The 20,780-nt window shown below is 42.0% G+C and overlaps 1 protein-coding gene across 9 annotated transcripts in view; it reads left to right on the top strand.

Annotated features, from left to right (window-relative positions):
- MYO1B (myosin IB) overlaps positions 1 to 20,780 on the top strand; it is a 423,667-nt gene that overhangs the window by 304,361 nt on the left and 98,526 nt on the right. For all 9 annotated transcript variants that reach the window (XM_033945224.1, XM_033945231.1, XM_033945228.1 and 6 more), the window contains 4 exons: positions 1,893 to 2,093; positions 9,097 to 9,323; positions 10,382 to 10,582; positions 19,372 to 19,465. In XM_033945224.1, the coding sequence (XP_033801115.1) occupies positions 1,893 to 2,093; positions 9,097 to 9,323; positions 10,382 to 10,582; positions 19,372 to 19,465 (723 nt within the window). The remainder of the gene's footprint in view (positions 1 to 1,892; positions 2,094 to 9,096; positions 9,324 to 10,381; positions 10,583 to 19,371; positions 19,466 to 20,780) is intronic.

Below are 20,780 nucleotides of genomic sequence, written 5' to 3'. Positions count from 1 at the left end.
GTTGCAGAATTAAAATTGTTCTACTGTGTAGTAATACCGAATGATCATCTAATTGTCATTTCATTTATTTATGTTCATAACTAGTTATTTTTGGAAAAATAAGCAGTTTAAAACACTCAAGTGGAAATAATGAAAATGTCACTTCTTTCATATAGCTCTTTGTATGTTTCTGAATTTTGATGTTAACCTAAAAGAAATGGAGAGAGAATTTGAGCACCTGAGGACAGGACCAGCATAACCTTTAGACCAGGTGAGCTACTGGCTCAAGATGTAGGTGATTAAAGATGCCAAAATTCCCAGCCTCTGACATCACCTGGTCTAACGGTTAAGCCTTTTCTTCGCCCTCCTCCTCATGAGTCTGGCATCTCTACTGCCCTTCTTCAGTTCAGCGTCTCTCCCCTTCTGCACTCCTCCCCACAGTTCTAGCATTGCACAGTTCCCCCTCTCCCATGGTCATCCCTCTGCCACATCCTGCACAGCATACACGCAAGAGCTGCACACATAAATATCCCCTCCCCCCTACAGCCCCCCTCCACACTAGCCTGGTTGTCTAGTGGGCATCCCCCTCCAAACCTGCTCCCCCTCAACAGTCTCCCACAACCCCCCACCACACAAGTCTGGTCATCTAGTGGGCCGCCCCACCCTCCCGAACAATCCTTGTACTTTTTTAGAAGACTGACAGGGGGGGAGCTCACTCCCTCCTACTGGCAGAACTGCCTCTTCAAAATAACAGGCCTTCCCCTTCCCAGTGCATCCCTATGGGAGGGGCATTAGGTGCATGTTTTAAAAGCGTTTCCATTCATTTTCACAGAAGTCATACTTACCAGCCTGTAATCCCTACTTCTTTCTTACTTTCACTTTTGTGGAGAGGGACCACATCCACCCTTCTCCAGTCCTCTGGTACCACACCCGACTCTAGAGACTCATTCCTGGTGCACCCTGGGATGAACTAGGAGTGAGGGGCCTAAGACTCTAATTAGCCCAAGAACCATAGGAAGGGTCTTAGGCACCTGGGAACAAACAGGGTCTTAGGTCCCTCTCCAGTGCCTACCAGGATGCATTGGGAAGGGGAAGGCCTGCCATTTTGGAGAGATGGGCCTGCTGGCGGGGGGAGTGAGCTCCCCTCCTTCCAGTTTTCTAAAAGATATGAGGGGGGTTCGGAGGGGGGGGCCCACTAGACCGCCAAGCTTTTGTGGTGGGGGGCTGTGAGAGACTATTGGGGTAGGGGAAGTTTGCTTCCAGAAGGGTTGGAGGGGGGATGGCCCACTAGACCACCAGGCTTGTGTGGTGGGGGACTGTAGGGGGGGGAAGCTTGCTGTGGGGGGGGGGGGGAGAAGCTATAGGCACAGCTTTACTGTGTGTGCTGTGCATACACAACAGCTGCACTCATTAAAAAAAGCAGCTCCTGCTCTCCCTGCTTGCCGGTTCAAGCAAGGATAGCCGGGGATACTTTTATTTATTTTTTTTTTTTAACAGTCAGGCAGGCAAGAGGAGGAGCTGTGCTAGTGATTTTTCTTCTGAGCACAGCTCCTCCCCTCCCTTTACCGGCAATTTTCCGCACACATTGCATGCATATAATTTGTATGCTTTTGTGCTGAAAATTGCCAGTAAAACAAAAATCGCTCCCACCATGTTGTTGTTTTTTTTTACCATAGTGTTTGAGCTTAGAGAATCTGGCCCTGAATTATTTAATTTGTATAAGACAGTCAGAAACTTAATTGGATTAGCACAGGCTTAAAACTTGTAAACTGCAGAGCCAGTTGGCAAGGTAGGCATAGGCCATTCATGGATCTTTCAGACACATTGCTAATTCAGTCACTCCTTAAAATTGTATCCACATGATTAACCTGTTGCAAAAGGAAGAAAGCTTTAAAAATTGTGATTGATTGCAGAATCAAAATGGAATCCTGGCTATGCTGGATGAAGAATGCCTGAGGCCGGGCACAGTTACTGATGACACTTTTTTGGAGAAGCTTAACCAAGTCTGCGCCACTCATCAGCACTTTGAAAGCAGAATGAGCAAGTGTTCTCGCTTCCTAAATGACACCTCCCTGCCTCATAGCTGCTTCCGAATTCAACATTATGCTGGAAAGGTATGTAACATCCAGTATGCACTTACAGCATTGCAATGAGTCTGAGTGCTGTGCTCCCTGTTTTAAAAAAGATTATTTCTTCACGCTATGCAAGGGTAATTCAAACAGAGTTATGGACGACAGGGGAGTACATGTGTCAAACTTCAGGAGTTTATCTGCCAGTAATCTGCCATGTAGCAGAGCCTTTCCAGTGCTACTGCCTCTGCTGTGATTTTCCTAGCTTCTGGTCACTGATCAGGAATAATCAGAGCCATAGACGTGCTTAGGGATCAAGCTAAAAGCTGTGGCTTAAAACACCATGGATCATTCTTAAATCTGTCCTCGGGGACCCCCGGCCAGTTGGGTTTTCAAGATATCCCTAATGAATAGACATGAGGCAGATTTGCATATAATAGAGGTAACAGGCATGCAAATCTGCCTCATGCATATTCATTAGGGATGTCTTGAAAACACAACTGGCTGGGGGAGTCCCCAGGACAGGTTTCGTGGGGAGGGAAGTTTCGTGGAGACGTCAGGAAGTACTTCTTCACGGAGAGAGTGATCGAGCATTGGAACAAGCTTCCAGTGCAGGTGGTCGAGGCACGCAGCATCCCAGACTTCAAGAACAAATGGGATACCCACGTGGGATCCCTACTAGGTCATGCGAAGGATAGAGTCACTAGGACTTGAATGAGCGGGTCAGTAGAGTGACAGTAAAATTACAATGAGCGGGTCAGTAGAGTGACAGTATAATTACAATTATACTTAAGAGGTCAGAAGACCTAAGAGGGTGGGTAAATAGTGTGGGCAGACTTGATGGGCTATATGGCCCTTATCTGCCATCATTTTTCTATGTTTCTATGTTTCTATGTTTCTATGTTTAAGAACCACTGCCATAGATCATTAGAGCCTGAGTAGAGGCAAAGTGATGAGAAATGGAGAAGGAGGCAAGGAAGAATGTGATTGGCAAAATGCCACTGCAGATGTAAAAGTAAGGGGGATGGAGAGGTCAGAGGAAAGGAGGTCGAGAAAGAAGAGTATGAGAAACTGGATAAAAGAAAGATAAAGAGCGAGGCAGAGAGGTGGAAATAGATTCTGAGCAATTACATTTCTTCTCATGAATTTTCCTTTAGGCAAACTCAAACCCTCTTGAACTGTGTCTTTGTCCTATTCGGCGATGAAATGCACAGCCAGATTTATACATTAATAGAAATCTGGCAGGACCTTCTTAGAGGAGAAGCCATGCTAGCAGGACAGCTGTCTGGGACCAGATGCTTATGAAAACAGTGTTTACTGAATAAGGCATCTTTTCGGATTGCCCGAAGCTTAATAAACGTGTGCCTATTGCACCTACAAATGGCATATTGCAGGATGCGCTCAGGCATCCTGCGGTAACTGCCAGATTAGTATGTGCTAATCTGTGCACTAAAAAAAGTTGTTGGTTTTTGTTTTTGGAGAGGGTATGTAACTGGTTAGCACAGGAATTGCACATGAACCCTTAGGGCCAGATTCTATAAATGGTGCCTATGTTAGGCTCTACTAGGCATCCTGATTGTGGATGCCTAGCGTAATCCACACACAGTGCATATTATGCTAATTAGCTTTGTGGTGTGGTAATTTTCCATGCCATTGAAGTTAATTGATAAAAATAAAATAAAAGAATTAAGAGCGGTGTCTAGTGATACCTAAGTCGAGTTGCCCTCTGAAGCCTAATAATGCCTACCTGAAAAGCAGGGGTGTTTAGGGGTGGAAAATAGGCATGTTTGACATAGGCATCACTAGGCGTCTAAGTTAAGCACCGGTAAATTAGGCCCAGAAAAACTTGGCCTAATGTACCAGCGACTATCTCAACAGTACCTAGCGAAGCCTAAGTCTTAGGCGTCACTAGGTATATTTCTATAAGACACCCCTGCTTATTGATTGACAATGACGTGGAGCGGCACCTACAGTATCATCATGTTTAGGCCCTGTTTATAGAATCTGGCTCTTACTTCCTGCAAAATGGGTGGCAGTAAGTGCTCTTTTTTTTTTTTTTTAATGACTATGTACTAATGGCAACATTAGCACTTGTCAAACAAGAATTCAGTATACAATAAAACATTGGTTTGTGAGCATAATTCGTTCTGGAAGCATGCTCATAATCCAAAGCACTCGTATATCAAAGCAAAATACCCCATAGGAAATAATGGAAACTCAGACGATTTGTTCCACAACCCCAAAACTTTAGTACAAAATACTGTATGCTGTGAGCCCTTGAGCTATGGATAAATTGGGCGTGACACTTTTATTACGTTCGACTGCGCTCAGTGTAAGATGTGCGCGCTTCAACTGTGGGTTCTGATGATGTGACGTGCGATATGTGCTCGTACTGCAAGACAACGCTCATTTATCGAGTTAAAATTTAATAAAATGTTTTTTCTTGTCTTGCAAAACACTCGCAAACCATTTGACTTGCTATCCAAGTTTTGACTGTATAGGGACAAACCCACTTAATCCAAAGGTTTGCACATTGAAAGAAACAGTTCTTATAGTAATTCATTTAAGTTCACTTAACTCCATGGAAAAAATATTCTTGTAGAAACAGAAAAATTCAGTCACTTATTTTTCAAATGTCTTCCAAGTTTTTCTGTGGAATTAAGTGAACTTAAATGAATTACTCTAAGTACTGTGCCTAGAAGAGTTAGCAGTTAACTTTACTATAAACAGCATTAATTCCGACTTAAACTTGGAAGGAGGGGGCAGAAGAAGGTTTTTTGAGCTGATGAGGTGGTCTCCCTTTCTAGTCTACAGGCAAGACTTGCTCTGGCAGCAGATGGGGATCTGAGGATTTTTCCTCCTTTAGTGACTGTCAGAGCCCTGGTTTGAAGTAACGTTTTACTTAGATCTGTGGGGTACAGAGACCCCACTATTTACCCTTCTCCACTGAGAATATTGACCATTTAAACCTACTCTATTTTCTGTCTTTCAACCAGTTCTTAATCTATAATAGGACTTTGCCAACTAAACCGTGACTTTCTAATTTCCTCAGAAGTCTTTCATGACGTACTTTGTCAAATGCCTTTTGAAAATCCAAATATACAATATCAACCAGCTCACCTTTACCCACATGTTCATTCACCTCTTCAAAGAACTGCAGTAGATTGGTGAGGCAAGATTTCCCTTGTCTAAATCCATGTTAGCTTTCTCTCATTAATCCATATTTATGTATATGTTCTGTCATTTTGTTCTTTATAATAGTCTCAACCATTTTGCCTGGCACTGACGTCAGACTCGCCCATCTATAATTTCTCAGATCACCTCTGGAACACTTTTAAAAAATCGGTGTCACATTGGCCACCCTTCAGTCTTCCAGTACTTTGCTGGATTTTAAAGGAAAAATAACAAATTACTAACAATAGCTCTACAAGTTCATTTTTCAATTCTATCAGCACTCTGGAATCTATACCATCTGGTCCAGGTGATTTGCTACTGTTTAGTTTGTTAAATTGACACATTACATCATCCATTAGTTCAGAGATTTGTTTGAGCTTCTCTGATTCATCAAAATTGGATATCATTTCTGGCACTGGTAGCTCCCCCACATCATCCCAGTGAAGACTGAGGCAAATAATTCATTAAGTCTCTCCATGGCCTTGTTTTCCCTGAGAGCCCCTTTTATCCCTCAGTATTCTAGCAGTCCAACCAATTCTCTTTCTGGCTTCTTACTTTTAATATGCCTAAAAAGTTTTTACTGTGTGTTTTTGCTTCCAGCACAATCTTCTTTTCAAGGTCTCTTCTCCTTCCTTATTTTCTCCTTGCATTTGACTTGACATTCCTTGTGTTTACAATTATTTTCAGTTGAATCCTTCTTCCACTTTCTGAAGGATTCTCTTTTAATTCTAATAGCTTCCTTCACCTCATTTGTTAATTATTCTGGCTGCCGTTTGGGGCTCCTTTTACTAAGGTGCGCTAGCATTTTTAGTACGCGCTGAAGATTAGCGTGTGCAAACCATGGGCTAAATGAAAAATACGCAAGCTCTATGAAGGCATTAGCGTCTAGTGCATGCTAAAACTACTAGTGCACCTTAGTAAAAGTAGCCCTTGGTCTTCCTTCCTCCTCTTTTAAATACATGGAATATATCTAGTCTGAACTTCCTGGATGATATTTTTGAATAATATCCATGCCTGAAGTATATTTCTAACCTTTGCAGCTGTGTCAGAGCAGTTACCGCCACTGCTGGCACTAAAACCTATGCTATGTGTTAGTAAAGGAGGGGGGGGGGGGGTTCTACAACATCTGCCATTTATGCCCCATTTCAATGCCTTGCATCTGTTAGAATGCTTTTCTGTGCTGAAAATTCAGGTCAAAAGTAGCACCAAACTTTTGGCACTACAGAATTCCCTTGAAATAGTGTATGTATTTGATCAAACCCACTTGAAATCATGCAGAAATGAATGAGTTTTTTAAGCACCTGAAAAAATTATATTGAAAAATTAATCTGAAACCTGCAGACCAGCCCCTGCTTAACACCTTTACAATCTGGCAGTTTTGTATCCTGGTGCTGTTTGTTAATCTCTTCACAACCTTCATTCTTCTCCTCATGAAAGAAACTTTGGTATCATTATTGGTGAATTGCCTGAGGACTGGCCATCTGGAAAGTTTCCATAATAAAACATTCATTAGACCAGAATTTACCTTGTACTAGAGACTTAGACCCTCTTTTACTAAGGTGCGCTTACCGATTAGCACGTGCTAAATGCAAGCAAGAGTACAATTCAAATTCTACTGCCTACTATTTAAAACCTTAAATGGAGACAGCCCAGTCTACCTAAACAACCGCCTAATCCAAACTACCTCAACCAGACACAGGAGAACTCACAAATCCCCCAATCAGAGACGTCAACGAAAAAAACTGTACGATGGCCTTCTCACCACACAAGCAGCAAAACTAAACTACCAAATCTCCGATCTACTGATAACGACTTCAGACTACAAATCGTTCAGAAAAGAAATAAAAACCATGCTATTCAAGAAATCCTTGAAGACAAACTAACACCGCAAGACTCATCCCAATTCTCTGAAGCAACTCGCTCTACTCCAATTCCTCTGGAAATGGCCAGATAACATCTTTTGTAATCCGCCTTGAACCGCAAGGTATTGGCGAAATAGAAATTACTAATGTAATGTAATGTAACGTGTGCATGTTAGTCTATGGATGCGTTAGAATTTAGTGTGCGCTAATTCAATTAGCGCGCGCTAATCGGTTAGCATACCTTAATAAAAGAGGGGTTTAGATTATGTGCTGAGAGACATTTTGAAAATAGACAAGAAGGAACTGGAGATTTGAAAATGTTTTATGTACCAACTGGCAGATAAAAGGAGCATTTGGATCTGAATCATTTGGCCTTTCTAGAATTTTTGAATGGGATTATCCCAACGAGAGGCATTATTTTGTATTCAGAAGAAAATAAAACTTTGCTTTTTAAGCATTTCTTTAAATTTAAGGATAGTTTGGTTTGTGTCCAGAAAGTTACTATTTCCCCAGATATTTATGTTTTGTGGACCTGCCATTAGTTTCTAGCTGATAGCACTGAATTCTAACACATGTTTGAAGTCACAAAATGCCCATGTTGGGAAGTAGCTATTAAGGTATGTTATGGCCATAAATCATCTTATTTGTGCCTTAATGCACGTTTAAGGACAGTAACGTACATTATATTACCTTAGCACACATTAAGGTACCACAAGATACACAGTAATGAGATGCAAAGCAGTTCATTGCAAATTGAATAATGCAGCCTGTAGTAAATACTGTAAGGTGCGTTCTTCCTGGAAAAATAATACCAGCTCTTATTCCTGACTGGCACCATCTGACTGCTAAGCTGTTTCTTAAAGGGGCAATAGCTTGCTATTCCCTGAATCACATCCATTCTTCCTTGAAGACCCCCCAACCGTAACTCTCCCAACCCCAATGACCCCTCCCAGTCACCAAAAACTTTCTCCACCCTTCCACAGCCACCCCACCACTACCACCACCGGCCAACCTCACAGTATTTCTGGGGTGAAGTGGGGTTGGGGGCATGAGTGGTCCTCAGTCATTCTTGCTCCTGATGGTGCTGAGTTCAAATAATTAGTGATAATCTTGCTATATGCAGTTTGACCCTTAACAGTAGTACTGCAAAACTACTCTAAGGGGTCGTGGCGCCATCTTGAACCTGGTGCTGACAGGTGCTGCAGCAGCTGGGGATAGTTCCTGCCCCAACTCCTGCTAGTCTCTAGGGATGTTGCAGGTAGGCCTGGAAGGACCTATTGGATGGTAGGGGTGCTTCTGGTGATTGCTGGGTCTTTGGGGTGATGGGTGCAACTATGGTGGGTCTTCTAAGCAGGGGATCAGAGGAGTATGGGAAGTGGGTTAGGATTGAGGGATGTGGTTATTGGATGTTGAGGGACATTGGGGGGGAAGGGAGCATGGGAAACTCCTGATTTCAAGTGACAGCCCCTTTAAGAAGCAGCCCTGGAGTATCAAGCTGCAGCTTAGTTCTTGATGCTCTTGGACACGATAAATGGTGTGGCTTGTGAGGCTGATCACAAGCTGTGTTACTCAGATATTGGTGAAGTAGCTCCTGTGATACTGAGAGTCTACTTGTTAGTCAAAGGTGCAGTAAAAGCCTGACTTTTTAATTGAAAAGACGATGATATTTTTCCAAGAGCACCCATGTTAAGATACCACAGCCTACTGAGATTCCATATTTCTTCAAAGCCCTGTACCGCTACCACAGCTCATAGACAGATGACATAATCAATGAAAAAGCAAACCAAATTGTTGAACACAGTCTGTTATCTGGACTGCTTTTAGAATAACCCTTAAATTTTTTAAGTTTTTTTTATTTTAGATTTGCAGATTGTTACTTTCAGTAAGGAAGATTTTTGGATATGATTTATAAAGGACTTTCATTCATTTTATACTTCTGGAAAAGCCTTGTATAAAATCAAGCCTTTCAATTTTGCTTATTCCTCAAATTAATGCTATTGTGTGTCTCGCAGGTGATGTATCAAGTAGAAGGTTTTGTTGATAAAAACAATGACCTACTATACCGTGACCTGTCCCAGGCTATGTGGAAAGCCACCCATGCCCTCATCAAAGATATGTTTCCAGAGGGAAACCCAGTTAAAATCAACCTGAAGCGACCACCCACAGCAGGATCACAGTTCAAGGCTTCTGTGGCGACACTGATGAAGAACCTGCAGACAAAGAATCCCAACTACATTAGGTAAAGAAAATCATTCCTTATAGTCAAATAGACAATGAACCTTTATCATAGACTTTTGATTGTGAGGTAGAGTGAACTGATAAAGTCTTCAGAATATTGCATGACTAACATTGTTAGAAAGCTATATTATAACCAATTATTCCCAGCAAGAAATAATGATATATTTGGTAGATTATATTGTATATGAAAAGACAGTGGTTTTATGTGATGCTGCGTTAATTCAAGATAACATGCATTCTACAAAGAGAGCCTTCTAAGATGTGCATCTTTGACAAAATAATTGTACTTTAACTATAAAACTTAGAGATATGACATTGTCTACTTATTTTTAGGCATTTAGGCCCAAATGCTATAAAAGACACTTAAAACTAGGTGCCTAGATCGGTTCACCTAGCCCAGAGGTAGGCAATTCCAGTCCTCAAGAGCCAGAGCCAGGTCAGGTTTTCAGGATATCCACAATAAATATGCATGAGATAGATTTGCATCTCAAGGAGGCAGTGCATGCAAATCCATCTCATACATATTCATTGTGGATATCCTGAAAACCTGACCTGGCTCTGGCTCTCGAGGACCGGAATTGCCTACCCCTGACCTAGCCGGTCTAGGTGCCTAACTTAATTATTTAAAAAGCATAATTGGCACTGATAACAAGCAATTACCTCATAACTGGCTTAAATTAAAATGAATTGGGTGGTAGGCACTTACAAGAAAGTAGGCATGGTTAGGGAAAAGATCATAGGCAGATCAGGAGCGTATTTTGCATGTAGGCACCTAAAGTGGACTGAGGCACTAGTAGGCACCTAACTTAGGTGCTGGTAGGTGCTTAACTTAGTTGCCGGTATGTAGGGCAAGAAAACTCTAGCATAAGTAGGGTGCGCCTAGGGTTCAGACCCTACTGGTGCGTAAGTCCACTTTAGGCACCCGCAGGCATGATTCTATAAATGGCACATAGTGTATGCCAATCTTAAGTTAGGCGCCATTTATAGAATCAGGGTCTTACTGTTTGAAAAAACTATAACTAATGTTGATAACCATGAAACATAACTTACAAATTGCAGATGCATCAAGCCAAATGATAAAAAAGCTGCACATATCTTCACTGATGCACTAGTTCGTCACCAAGTCCGGTACCTCGGTCTCCTGGAGAACGTCCGTGTTAGAAGGGCGGGCTATGCATTCAGGCAACCCTATGAGCCCTGCCTAGAAAGGTATAAGATGCTGTGCAAACAGACATGGCCTCATTGGAAAGGACCTGCCAGGTAAGAATCATTAGCTGGTGCATGTATATCTTGACATGCAAATTACTAGCTATAAATATAACTCAACTTAAAGCAATGGAAACAAGTATACAAAATCGTAAGATCAAACACTCTAAAAACTTGTAGAAAAGATGTTATCAAGTGTATAACAGAACTCTCAGATGCCAGCTCTGGTGAATCATCAAAGATTTCTATCTGGAAGTGCAGGAGGAGGTATCATTCATTGAGTTCGTTGCAAAATCATATGTCAAACCAAAATATAAAGTGAATAAATATCAGTATCAAAAATTTAAAACATGGCACTTATCTTTGTGACAACTTTCTGATAATTTCAAAGTGCCGATGGAAAGGACCTGCCAGGTAAGAATCATTAGCTGGTGCATGTGTATCTTGACATGCAAATTACTAGCTATAAATATATACAGCTCCAATTCAAGCCAAGACATAGGGCCTCTTCTGTTAAACTGCGCTAGCAGTTTCTAGTGTGGGGAGCCGCACTGAATGGCCCGCGCTGCTCCTGGTGCTCATAGAGTTCCTATGAGCGTCGGGAGCAGTGCGGGCCATTCAGCGGGGCACTCTGCGCTAAAAACTGCTAGCGCAGTTTAATAGAAGAGGGGGTTAGTATATCTTTCTGGATTGTTCTGTTCAATTCATATCTTTCCTATTGTAAACTGTATTCAACACATGTTGCAACAGGATAAAAATAGATCACTCTAATAAAACACGGTATATCATAAAGCATTCTATAAAGCATAAATCAATATTACAAAAAATGTCATAATAAAACAAACAACAGCAGTAATTAAAAGTGCCTGCACTCTTGGGCTGCCCAATTCTGGTCCTTGAGATCTACTGGCAGGCCAGGTTTTCAAGATATCCACAATGAACATGCATGAGAGAGATTTGCATACCAAGTAGGCAGTGCAGGCAAATCTCTCTCATGCATACTCATTGTGGATATCCTGAAAACCTGGCCTGTTAGTAGATCTCGAGGACCGGAATTGGGCAGCCCTACATTAGTCCCAATATGTTTATGTTGATTCTCTATGTCTCATCATCATCTTGATCAAGTTTTCTTGGTAGAATACAGAAGTAGATTGCCAGGCCTTTCTTCTGCAAAGTATAAATTCTATGTTGTCGCTGTTGTTGCATCAGACATGATCCTCCACCTACAACACTGCCCATCTGCTGCTGTTCAGATGGGTGGTACATCGTTAATCTATCTCTGCTGAAACCTGTTCGCCTTGGGAGGCCCAGCTGGTAGTGAAACTTGATATTATAATGCCTCTGTATCACTCCATGGTGCGACCTCACCTGGAGTATTGCGTTCAATTCTGGTCTGCTTATCTCAAGAAAGATATAGCGGCATTAGAAAAGATTCAAAGAAGAGCGACCAACATGATAAAGGGGATGGAACTCCTCTCATATGAGGAAAGACTAAAAAGGTTAGGGCTCTTCAGCTTGGAAAAGAGAAGGCTGAAGGGAGATATGATTGAAGTCTACAAAATTCTGAGTGGAGTGGAATGGGTACAAGTGGGTCGATTTTTCACTCCGGCGGGGACACTCGATGAAGTTACAAGGAAATACTTTTAAAACCAATAGGAGGAATTTTTTTTTCACTCAGAATAGTTAAGCTCTGGAATGCATTGCCAGAGACTGTGGTAAGAGCAGATAACGTTGTTGGTTTTAAGAAAGGTTTGGACAATTTCCTAGAGGAAAAGTCCATAGTCTGTTATTAAGACATGGGGGAAACCTCTGCTTGCCCTAGATCGATAGCATGAAATGTTGTTACTCTTTGGGTTTTGGCCAGGTATTAGTGACCTGGATTGCCCACTGTGAGAACGGGCTACTGGGTTTGATGTACCATTGGTCTGACACAGTAAGGCTATTATGTTCTTATGACATAGCTTTCAGCTTCTCAGATGCGAGCAAGTGCCAGTGGTAAGACAAGCCCATGTACTATGATTGGAATGTTTGTGGGTAGGTTACCAAATTAGCCACATAGGAGCTATGAGGCCAACTATGTCCAGTTTCATTTCTGGTGCAGTGATATAGAGCTAATATGATATCTGGATTGTTCTCTTACTTCCTTGAAGCTATAAGAGTTAAGGAAGTGCCAAGTTTTAGAAGGGTACGCGGAGGCCTGGAGAGCTTTTTTTTTTTTTAAAAAAAAAAAAAAGCTTACTGATGGTTTACAGTGCCCTTACCATCTGGAATATGTGGCAGATTGGTGACTTTGTCATAATAAGAATGGGAAGAGTAGAGGTGTATGAGTGGGAGAATGTTTAGAGTATTACAGTAGTGTAAGCTCGGGGAGTTGGGAAGGGGGAGGGGGAATAAAAAAAAGGTGCCATGGGAGGATCCACACCATAAAGTTATATTGTTATATAAATAACACACACACTTTCTCTCTTTTTGTCATTGTATATATACCTGGAGAAGTTGGTACCTACCTGAAAGCTATAGGGATCTTCTGCACTTATCTCATGCTGTTCTGAATTATTGCTGGTTTGTCTCTGTCACTTCCCTTGAGAAGTTGTTCCACACATTCATACCTTTTCCCTGGGTTATTACCTCTTGTTCTGTTGAAAAGGCTTGTCTCTTATGTATCGTCTGAGGGATTTGAATGCCTCTATCATAATTCCCTGTTTTTCCTATCCTCTTAAGTCAGTGTTTCGCAAACTGTGTGTCGTGAGATACCGGGGGGGAGGAGAGGCACCAGCGTCAGCTGACTACAGGACGTGCCTCTTGCGGCGAGAGGCACGTCCTGTAGGCAGTCAGCCAGTGCCAGTGTCTCTCCGCCTGTTCGCGCCGCTTCTCTTCCAGCACCCCCTTCCTCTGGCAGCTCAGGGCCTTCATGCATGTGTGAATGTCATCACGGATGTGTGCGTTGTCTTCGCATCAACGTCTGTGCATTTCTGGATGCCTTCAAGCTGCATCTCCCAGTTTAGTGGGCCACGGCTTCTGAAAGTTTGCAAGACACTGCTCTAAGTGATACTTGTTTAAACTCTTTAGTTTTATATGACTTTTGGAGCAGACCCTCCACAATTTCGGTAACCTTTCTCTGGACTACGACCTATTTGTTTATATCCTTTTGGAGATACAGCTTCCACAGTTAGACATAAGGGAGGTCTCAGTCCCTAGAAACCAGCCCAGAGACTTTATCGCTGCCTGTCTGTAGCTGGTTATGTCTTTTCCTATGTGCCTCAACACTCTTCTTACTTGGATAACCAACTTATTACGCTATTTCAGTACATTAAGATATAATCAGACACAATCATCTTACTATTTCTCTTTTTGTTGGCCGTATTATCTGTCCCTTTTCCCTCCATTCTTAGGCCACTCCCTTGGATGTTTATGTGCCTTTCTACGAATCTCTTTGGAGGGAAACATAAATGACAGTTCTTTTGTGAGAAAATGGCTTTATTTACTTTGGAGGGAGTTATTGTGAGGCTGCAAGCTGGACAAACTATTACACGCAGTGGTAATTTCTGTGAGAGTTTGCACTTTGAAAAAAAGGGTCAACAGATGTTCTGTAGAAGATTTCATTTCTTTTTTCAGCCAATTAATGGTTTTAATAAAACAGACGTATTTGTAATAAGGGATTAAATAAGATACAAAGTTATAATAGTTACTGTTTAAGCCAGGTTTGTCCAACCCTTTTTTTAATCCAGGGCCACATTTTATATTTCATAACATTTGGAAGAAACCAAAATAACTCTGTGGAGTGACGATGTTCCTAAATGGACTTTATTTGAAAGTGTCAAAGTCCAAAGGTACACTGAAATCATCCACATAAAATAATTTCATCCACATAAAAGCCTTAAAGGACCTAGTCCGCTAGGGCAGTGTTTTTCAACCTTTTTTGGGCAAAGGCACACTTGTTTCATGAAAAAAATCACGAGGCACACCACCATTAGAAAAAGTTAAAAAATTTAACTGTGCCTATATTGACTATATATAAATATATAGGAATCAAATAAACACAAAGAAAGTATTTTATAATGCTGCCACCGCCACTGAGGAATAAGCTGCCACTGCCGCCATCGGGAACAGGCCGGCACCGAGTTCTCCCTGCTTCTCTTCCCCGCAGGGCCGACCAACTCTCGCCACCTGTCGTCAATTCTAACGTCGGAGAGAACGTTCTAGGCCAGCCAGGCAGCGATTGGCTGGCCCAGAACGTCCTCTCCGACGTCAGAATTGACGCGAGTGGCGAGAGTTAGCCGGCCCCACAGGGAAAAGCAGGGAGAACTTGGCGCCGGCCTGTTCCCGATGGCGGCGGTGGCACTCAAGTGGCTAAAGAGCCGCAGTTTGCCGGCCTAGGGACAACACTGGAGGGTGGCAAGCTGTGCACCCCCTTGGGACGTAAACCCGGGGTGGGGCAGACCGCCCCCCCCCCACCCTGGTAAGCCACTATCTGTACCTCACTCCCTCCCTATGACCAAAAATTCTCCTTTCTTCTATTCCCTGTGTACACAACCATCTCTTTCCCTCCCTTCCTCTCTCCAAAGTCCATGCCTTCTGTGTCCAAACACTCATTCCCTCCCCCACCTCAGCATCTCTTTCCCTCCCTTCCTCTCTCCCAAGTCCATTTCTTCTGTGTCCAAAAACGCATTCCCTCCCCCACATCAGCATCTCTTTCCCTCCCTTCCTCTCTCCCAAGTCCATTTCTTCTGTGTCCAAAAACGCATTCCCTCCCCCACCTCAGCATCTCTTTCCCTCCCTTCCTCTCTTCCAAGTTCATGCCTTGTGTCCAAAACGCACTCCCTCCCCCCTTTTGTGTTCCGTGTTTGCCTCCCAGCCCATCTTTGCAACTTTCTCAGCAAAACGAAGCTCAAGCCGCGAGGCTTGTCTTCTGCTTCCTGCCTGCCCTGCCGCGCACAAATAGCCGAACGGAAGTATTCTCTGATGTCAGCGCTGACGTCGGAGGGCAGGCTTTGCTTAAGCCCTCCCTCCGACGTCAGCGCTGACATCGGGGAACGCTTGCGATCGGCTATATGTTAGCTGCAGGGCAGGCAGGAACAGAAGACGAGCCTCGCGGCTCGAGATGTATTGAATTCCGCGGGTCCCCCGTCCAGCTCTCTCCTGTCCACGTGGGGCGGACCGCCCCTCTCCCTAGACTGGTGGTACTGCCCTGATGGCGGCCCTGACCGTATGGCACACCAGGCAACATCTCGCGGCACACTAGACAGCGGTTGAAAAACACTGCGCTAGGGATACAGGACCCAACACAGTCCGCGTTTTGACAAAAAGTCTTCTTCAGGGGTCCCTGGGGGTCCTATAAAGGTGAATACGTGGGAAACAAATGCAAGTAGTGTCTCACTTCCGGCTCACCACACAATTGTTTCCCACGTATTCACCTTTATAGGACCCCCAGGGACCCCTGAAGAAGACTTTTTGTCGAAACGCGGACCGTGTTGGGTCCTGTATCCCTAGCGGACTAGGTCCTTTAAGGCTCTTATGTGGATGATTCAATTTTATGTGGATGAAATTATTTTATGTGGATGATTTCAGTGTACCTTTGGAACTTTGATACTTTCAAATAAAGTCCATATAGGAGCATCGTCACTCCACAGAGTTTTTTTGGTTTTCTCTGGATTTTCTTCTTTGTGGATATTTTGGGATCAATTCCTTTTGTTTTTTGCTTGTTGCATAACATTTGGAGGGCCAAGATGTGCATGTGTGCACATGTGCACACACTCATGCTCTCTATCCCATGTGCCCCTCCCCTAAAGCCTTCCCCCAGACTCACTCTCTCTCTTCCATATACTCCGCAACAGCTTTCATCTAAGTTCTCTCTCTCCCACATACTTCCCACCACCGTCATCCATTTTTTCCCTCACCTGGCTTTAGGAAAAGAAGAAATATAGGATTTCTGCTTCCCCCATCTCGATTCAGCTAGACTTGAGGCAGTAGAAACAGTAGAAAAATGGATGACAAATCATAAGTTGAAGCTGAACTCAGACAAAACTAAATTCCTACTACTAGAGAAGGACAAAAAACCATCCCTAACAGAACTGGAAGTAAACTCAATCAAGTATTCAATACAGAGCTCCCTTAAAATCCTAGGTATACATTTAGACAGATGCTGCACAATGCAAACACAAATCCATAAAATCACCCAAAAAGCATTCTTCACAATGCGAAATCTAAGAAAAATCAGAAAATTCGTTAATAAAGACCAATTCAGGATCATTGTCCAAGCCTTTACTTACCTTGCCCTACCAACACAATAAAAAAACTACAGACCATCCAGAACACAGCCCTCAGACTCATATACTCACTCAGCAAACACGACCACATTACCAATGCATACTTAGAATCTCACTGGCTACCAATAAAAGCAAGAACACAATTCAAACTCTACTGTCTCATTTTCAAAGTAACCCACGGCACGGCACCCAGTTACCTAAACAACCGTTTTCACTACTACCTCTCACCCAGAAGAAGGAGAACACAGAACCTTTTCACCTACCCACCTCTCAACGTTACTCGTCGTAAGAAACTTTACGACAACCTTCTGGGGACACAGGCAGCTAAAATTGACGCTGACATCTCAAAACTACTGACCAAAACAACAGACATAAAAGAGTTCCGTAAAGAAATAAAAACACTACTGTTCAAAAAATATCTCCCATCACTCTAACCACCATCCAATGAGTTCCCAATCAACGCCTTTGGAAACACCCACCTATAGTATCTCTTTGTCTGAGATCTAGAATGTACTGTAACTCTTTTACACTACACCCGATTTAACTTGATTCAGTTGACATGTATTACCTTCTGTGATATGTATTATCTTCTGTTATATGTATTATCTTCTGTGATATGTATTATCTTCTGTGAAATTGAAGTATCATAATTCTTTACTGTTCCTGTAACTTACTCTTATCCTGAAATGTAATTCTACTGGAATTGCCCAGATAATTTCTATATTGTAATCCGCCTAGAACCGCAAGGCACAGGCGGAATAGAAATCCCTAATGTAATGTAATGTAATGTAATAGTGGTCAAAAATGTGCACAGTATCTGTTCCCAGGTAGAAGGATGTGCTTCTGCTGCTATGTCAGTCTCATTGATACACAAAAAAAACTAGTTTGTTATCCAGAAGAAAATTGTAGTTTTGGGGCTCCTTTTACTAAGCTGCGATAGTGGTTTTAGTGCGCGCTGAATTGCCACACGCACTAGATCTTAACGCCAGCATTGAGCTAAAAACGCTATCGCAGCTTAGTAAAAGGAGCCCTCGGTTTCCCTATACAAATGGATCTGCTAGATGTATGTAATTCTCATTACAGCTGGCTTACAAACACTGAAGTAATAAAATATTACCAATTAGGGGAGGCAATTATTTATCACAATTATAAATATAGGGCTCCTTTTATTAAGCTTCGTTAAGGGTTTAACGCGTGGAATAGTGCGCGCAACATTGCCCCGCATGCTAGAACTTAACACCAGCATTGAGCTGGCGTTAGTTCTAGCCACATAGTGCGTGGTGTAGCACATGGTAATTTCCTGCGTGCGCTAAAAATGCTAGCACGCCTTAGTAAAAGGAGCCCATAGCTTCAAAGACTCAACAAGCACCAATCCAACTCAAAGTTGTCACAGCGGTGCTCTTATAGAGTACAGCAACACTGTCATTGACTAGGTTAGAGCAGAAAAAGCTGAGAAAAAAAAAACAAAACCTCAAAAAAAGTGAGGAAAATTCTCTTGCTCAGAAAAAAACCCTGTCAAACTAATTAGATCAACCTCCCCCAAATACAATAATATATTGAAACAATTTTTTGTGGTCGCAAATAGTTCAAAATAAATCAAACACACTACTGAAAAAAGTAGTCACCTAGCTGATAACTGTCACTCTCCCAGCAAGGATCTCTGAGCTAGGTCTGTGAGGCAGCAAAGCACAATTTCTTCCACTGTGGTAGCACTCTGGAGAAACAAAGACCAAAATCACTCTTAACAAAATTCCCCTCCTGGCCACATTCGGCACTGCTTCAAAGAAACAGGAGATAGCACCTTCCCAAATTAGGAAAGCAAGAACAACAGCCAGTGACCCTTGGTGCTCTGATACTTTATTGATATAATTAGGGTTTTTTTTTCACCAGTTATGATTATTTTTAACTTTAGACTCCTAAGGCAGGCCCTTTAGGCCGAAACACGATCGTGTTGAGTCAATTATATCAATAAAGTAATAATAATAATAACTTTATTCTTTTATACCGCCATAACCAAAAGTTCTAGGCGGTTTACACTAAAAAGAGCTGGACAATCAGTGAAATACAATAATACAGTAAAAAAATACAAATATTTGTAAAATAGAATTTCAGTAGTAAAACTCACTAAGTAATAAACTTATCAAACAAAGTGATCTTAATTAATTTCCGAAAACTGCAATAGGATAACATAGCTTGTAGAATACATTTACCTAACCAAGATTGTTGCCTACCAGCTTGAAATGCTAGGGTCCTATCGGAGCACCAAGGGTCACTTTGGCTGCTGTTCTCGCATTCGACAGTGCACCATCCAAAAAACTCAAACAGGGCAGCCTTGTTTCACGGGACACCAGCCTGCTGCATTAGGAGAACAGGAATAAGACCACATTGAAATTCTATTCAACGAGAACAGTTACATTTATACTATCCATTAAATGACTGAGTTGAGGAAGTGTAACTATAATATTATTTTACATAGTATCCCCTAATTCTATAAGCTAGATTGAAATGTGATTGTGCTAGTGGAAGCATTAAACAGCTTTTTCTTGTCACTGTAACCTTCTGTGTTTCCTCTTATAGAGCTGGTGTAGAAGTACTTGTCCATGAGTTGGAAATCCCAAAGGAAGAATACTCCTTTGGCAGATCAAAGATCTTCATCCGCAACCCAAGGACGGTATGTGAACAACATTTCCTTTCTTATTTGGCATGTCAAGGCTGACTGTGTATAGGTGATGCTCGTTTGCTTAATGCTCCCATGGATTGTGGTTCATATTTAAACAAATGGAACTGACTCATGTGACTAAGTGCATTATTTGAAAACAAAAACAAAAAACTGTGGATACAGATGTTCTGGAGATAATTTATTAAATACACTGACATATAAAAACATGAAAATTCAATTTAAAAAGTACAATGATAAAAAAATACAGTGATAAAAATCCAACCGGAGCCTACACTGTCTGTGTTTTGGCAAACACGCCTTCCTCAGGGGTCCAATGGTTTGCAAACTCGCATATAAAGAATTGGACTGAAAACAGTCTATTGTCTTTAAACATGTAAGCAAAGAACACCGCAGACAAGCTGAAGTAGCAAAAAAATGTGCACTAAATGCTAACGTGTCCATAGACTAACATACCTGCGTTAGCGCTTAGCGCACGCGCTAATCGGTTAGCGCACCTTAGTAAAAGAGGGCCTAAGTGTATAAAGGTTGTATTGCATTCCTGGAACACCATCACCTTGACCCTTTTTCTGCAGGTAAATTTGCTGCACAGAACAATTTATTCTCAGAAAATTCTCTGCTGGGGGGAGGAGCTTCTTTAAATTTTGTTTCTTATTTAATTTAGGGCCTCTTTTATCAAGCCGGGCTAGTGTGTGCCACGTGGCAAATGCCCCGAAGCCCTTTAAATCCCTATGGGCTTTGGTGCATTTACCGAGCCTTAATGCAGACTTTTATATTATGCTTTGCCATTTTTAGTTTAAGGTGGATTCCAGAATCATCTACAGTATAACTCATTATAGTCTCATTCTAAAATTAGCAATATCACATTGACACAATGAATTAAAATGAGATAAAATATAACAATCATCAAATATCAAGACACAACAGAGTTCCTATAAGAAAATATCTACTTTTAGCAATTTAAAGTGCCATTGAATTTGGAGAACCATTAAATTAAATTCATGAACTTAAGAAGTTACACATGTCACTGTGCCACCGCTCACACACACAACTGGGCCTAATTGGGGAATTGCCTACTGAGAACTGGCCCTTAATAGGAATCAAAAGAAGACATGAATGAACATGCATGCATAAAGTGAAAGCTTTTCACCTCTTGACAGTACACATTGCTGTGTATCTGCACGAAAATATTTCAGCTTGATATACAGTAGTTTGGTTTGTCAGTATTAAACTACCATTTCGAAAGTTTCCTTTGAAAATATGTACAAATTTTTATGCAATTTCTGAGAGAGGCCTACCCATAATTAGA

Source organism: Geotrypetes seraphini, chromosome 5 (genome assembly GCF_902459505.1).
Source record: "Geotrypetes seraphini chromosome 5, aGeoSer1.1, whole genome shotgun sequence".
In the NCBI taxonomy this organism is placed as follows: Eukaryota; Metazoa; Chordata; class Amphibia; order Gymnophiona; family Dermophiidae; genus Geotrypetes; species Geotrypetes seraphini.
This window is presented reverse-complemented; position numbering and strand designations above follow the sequence as displayed.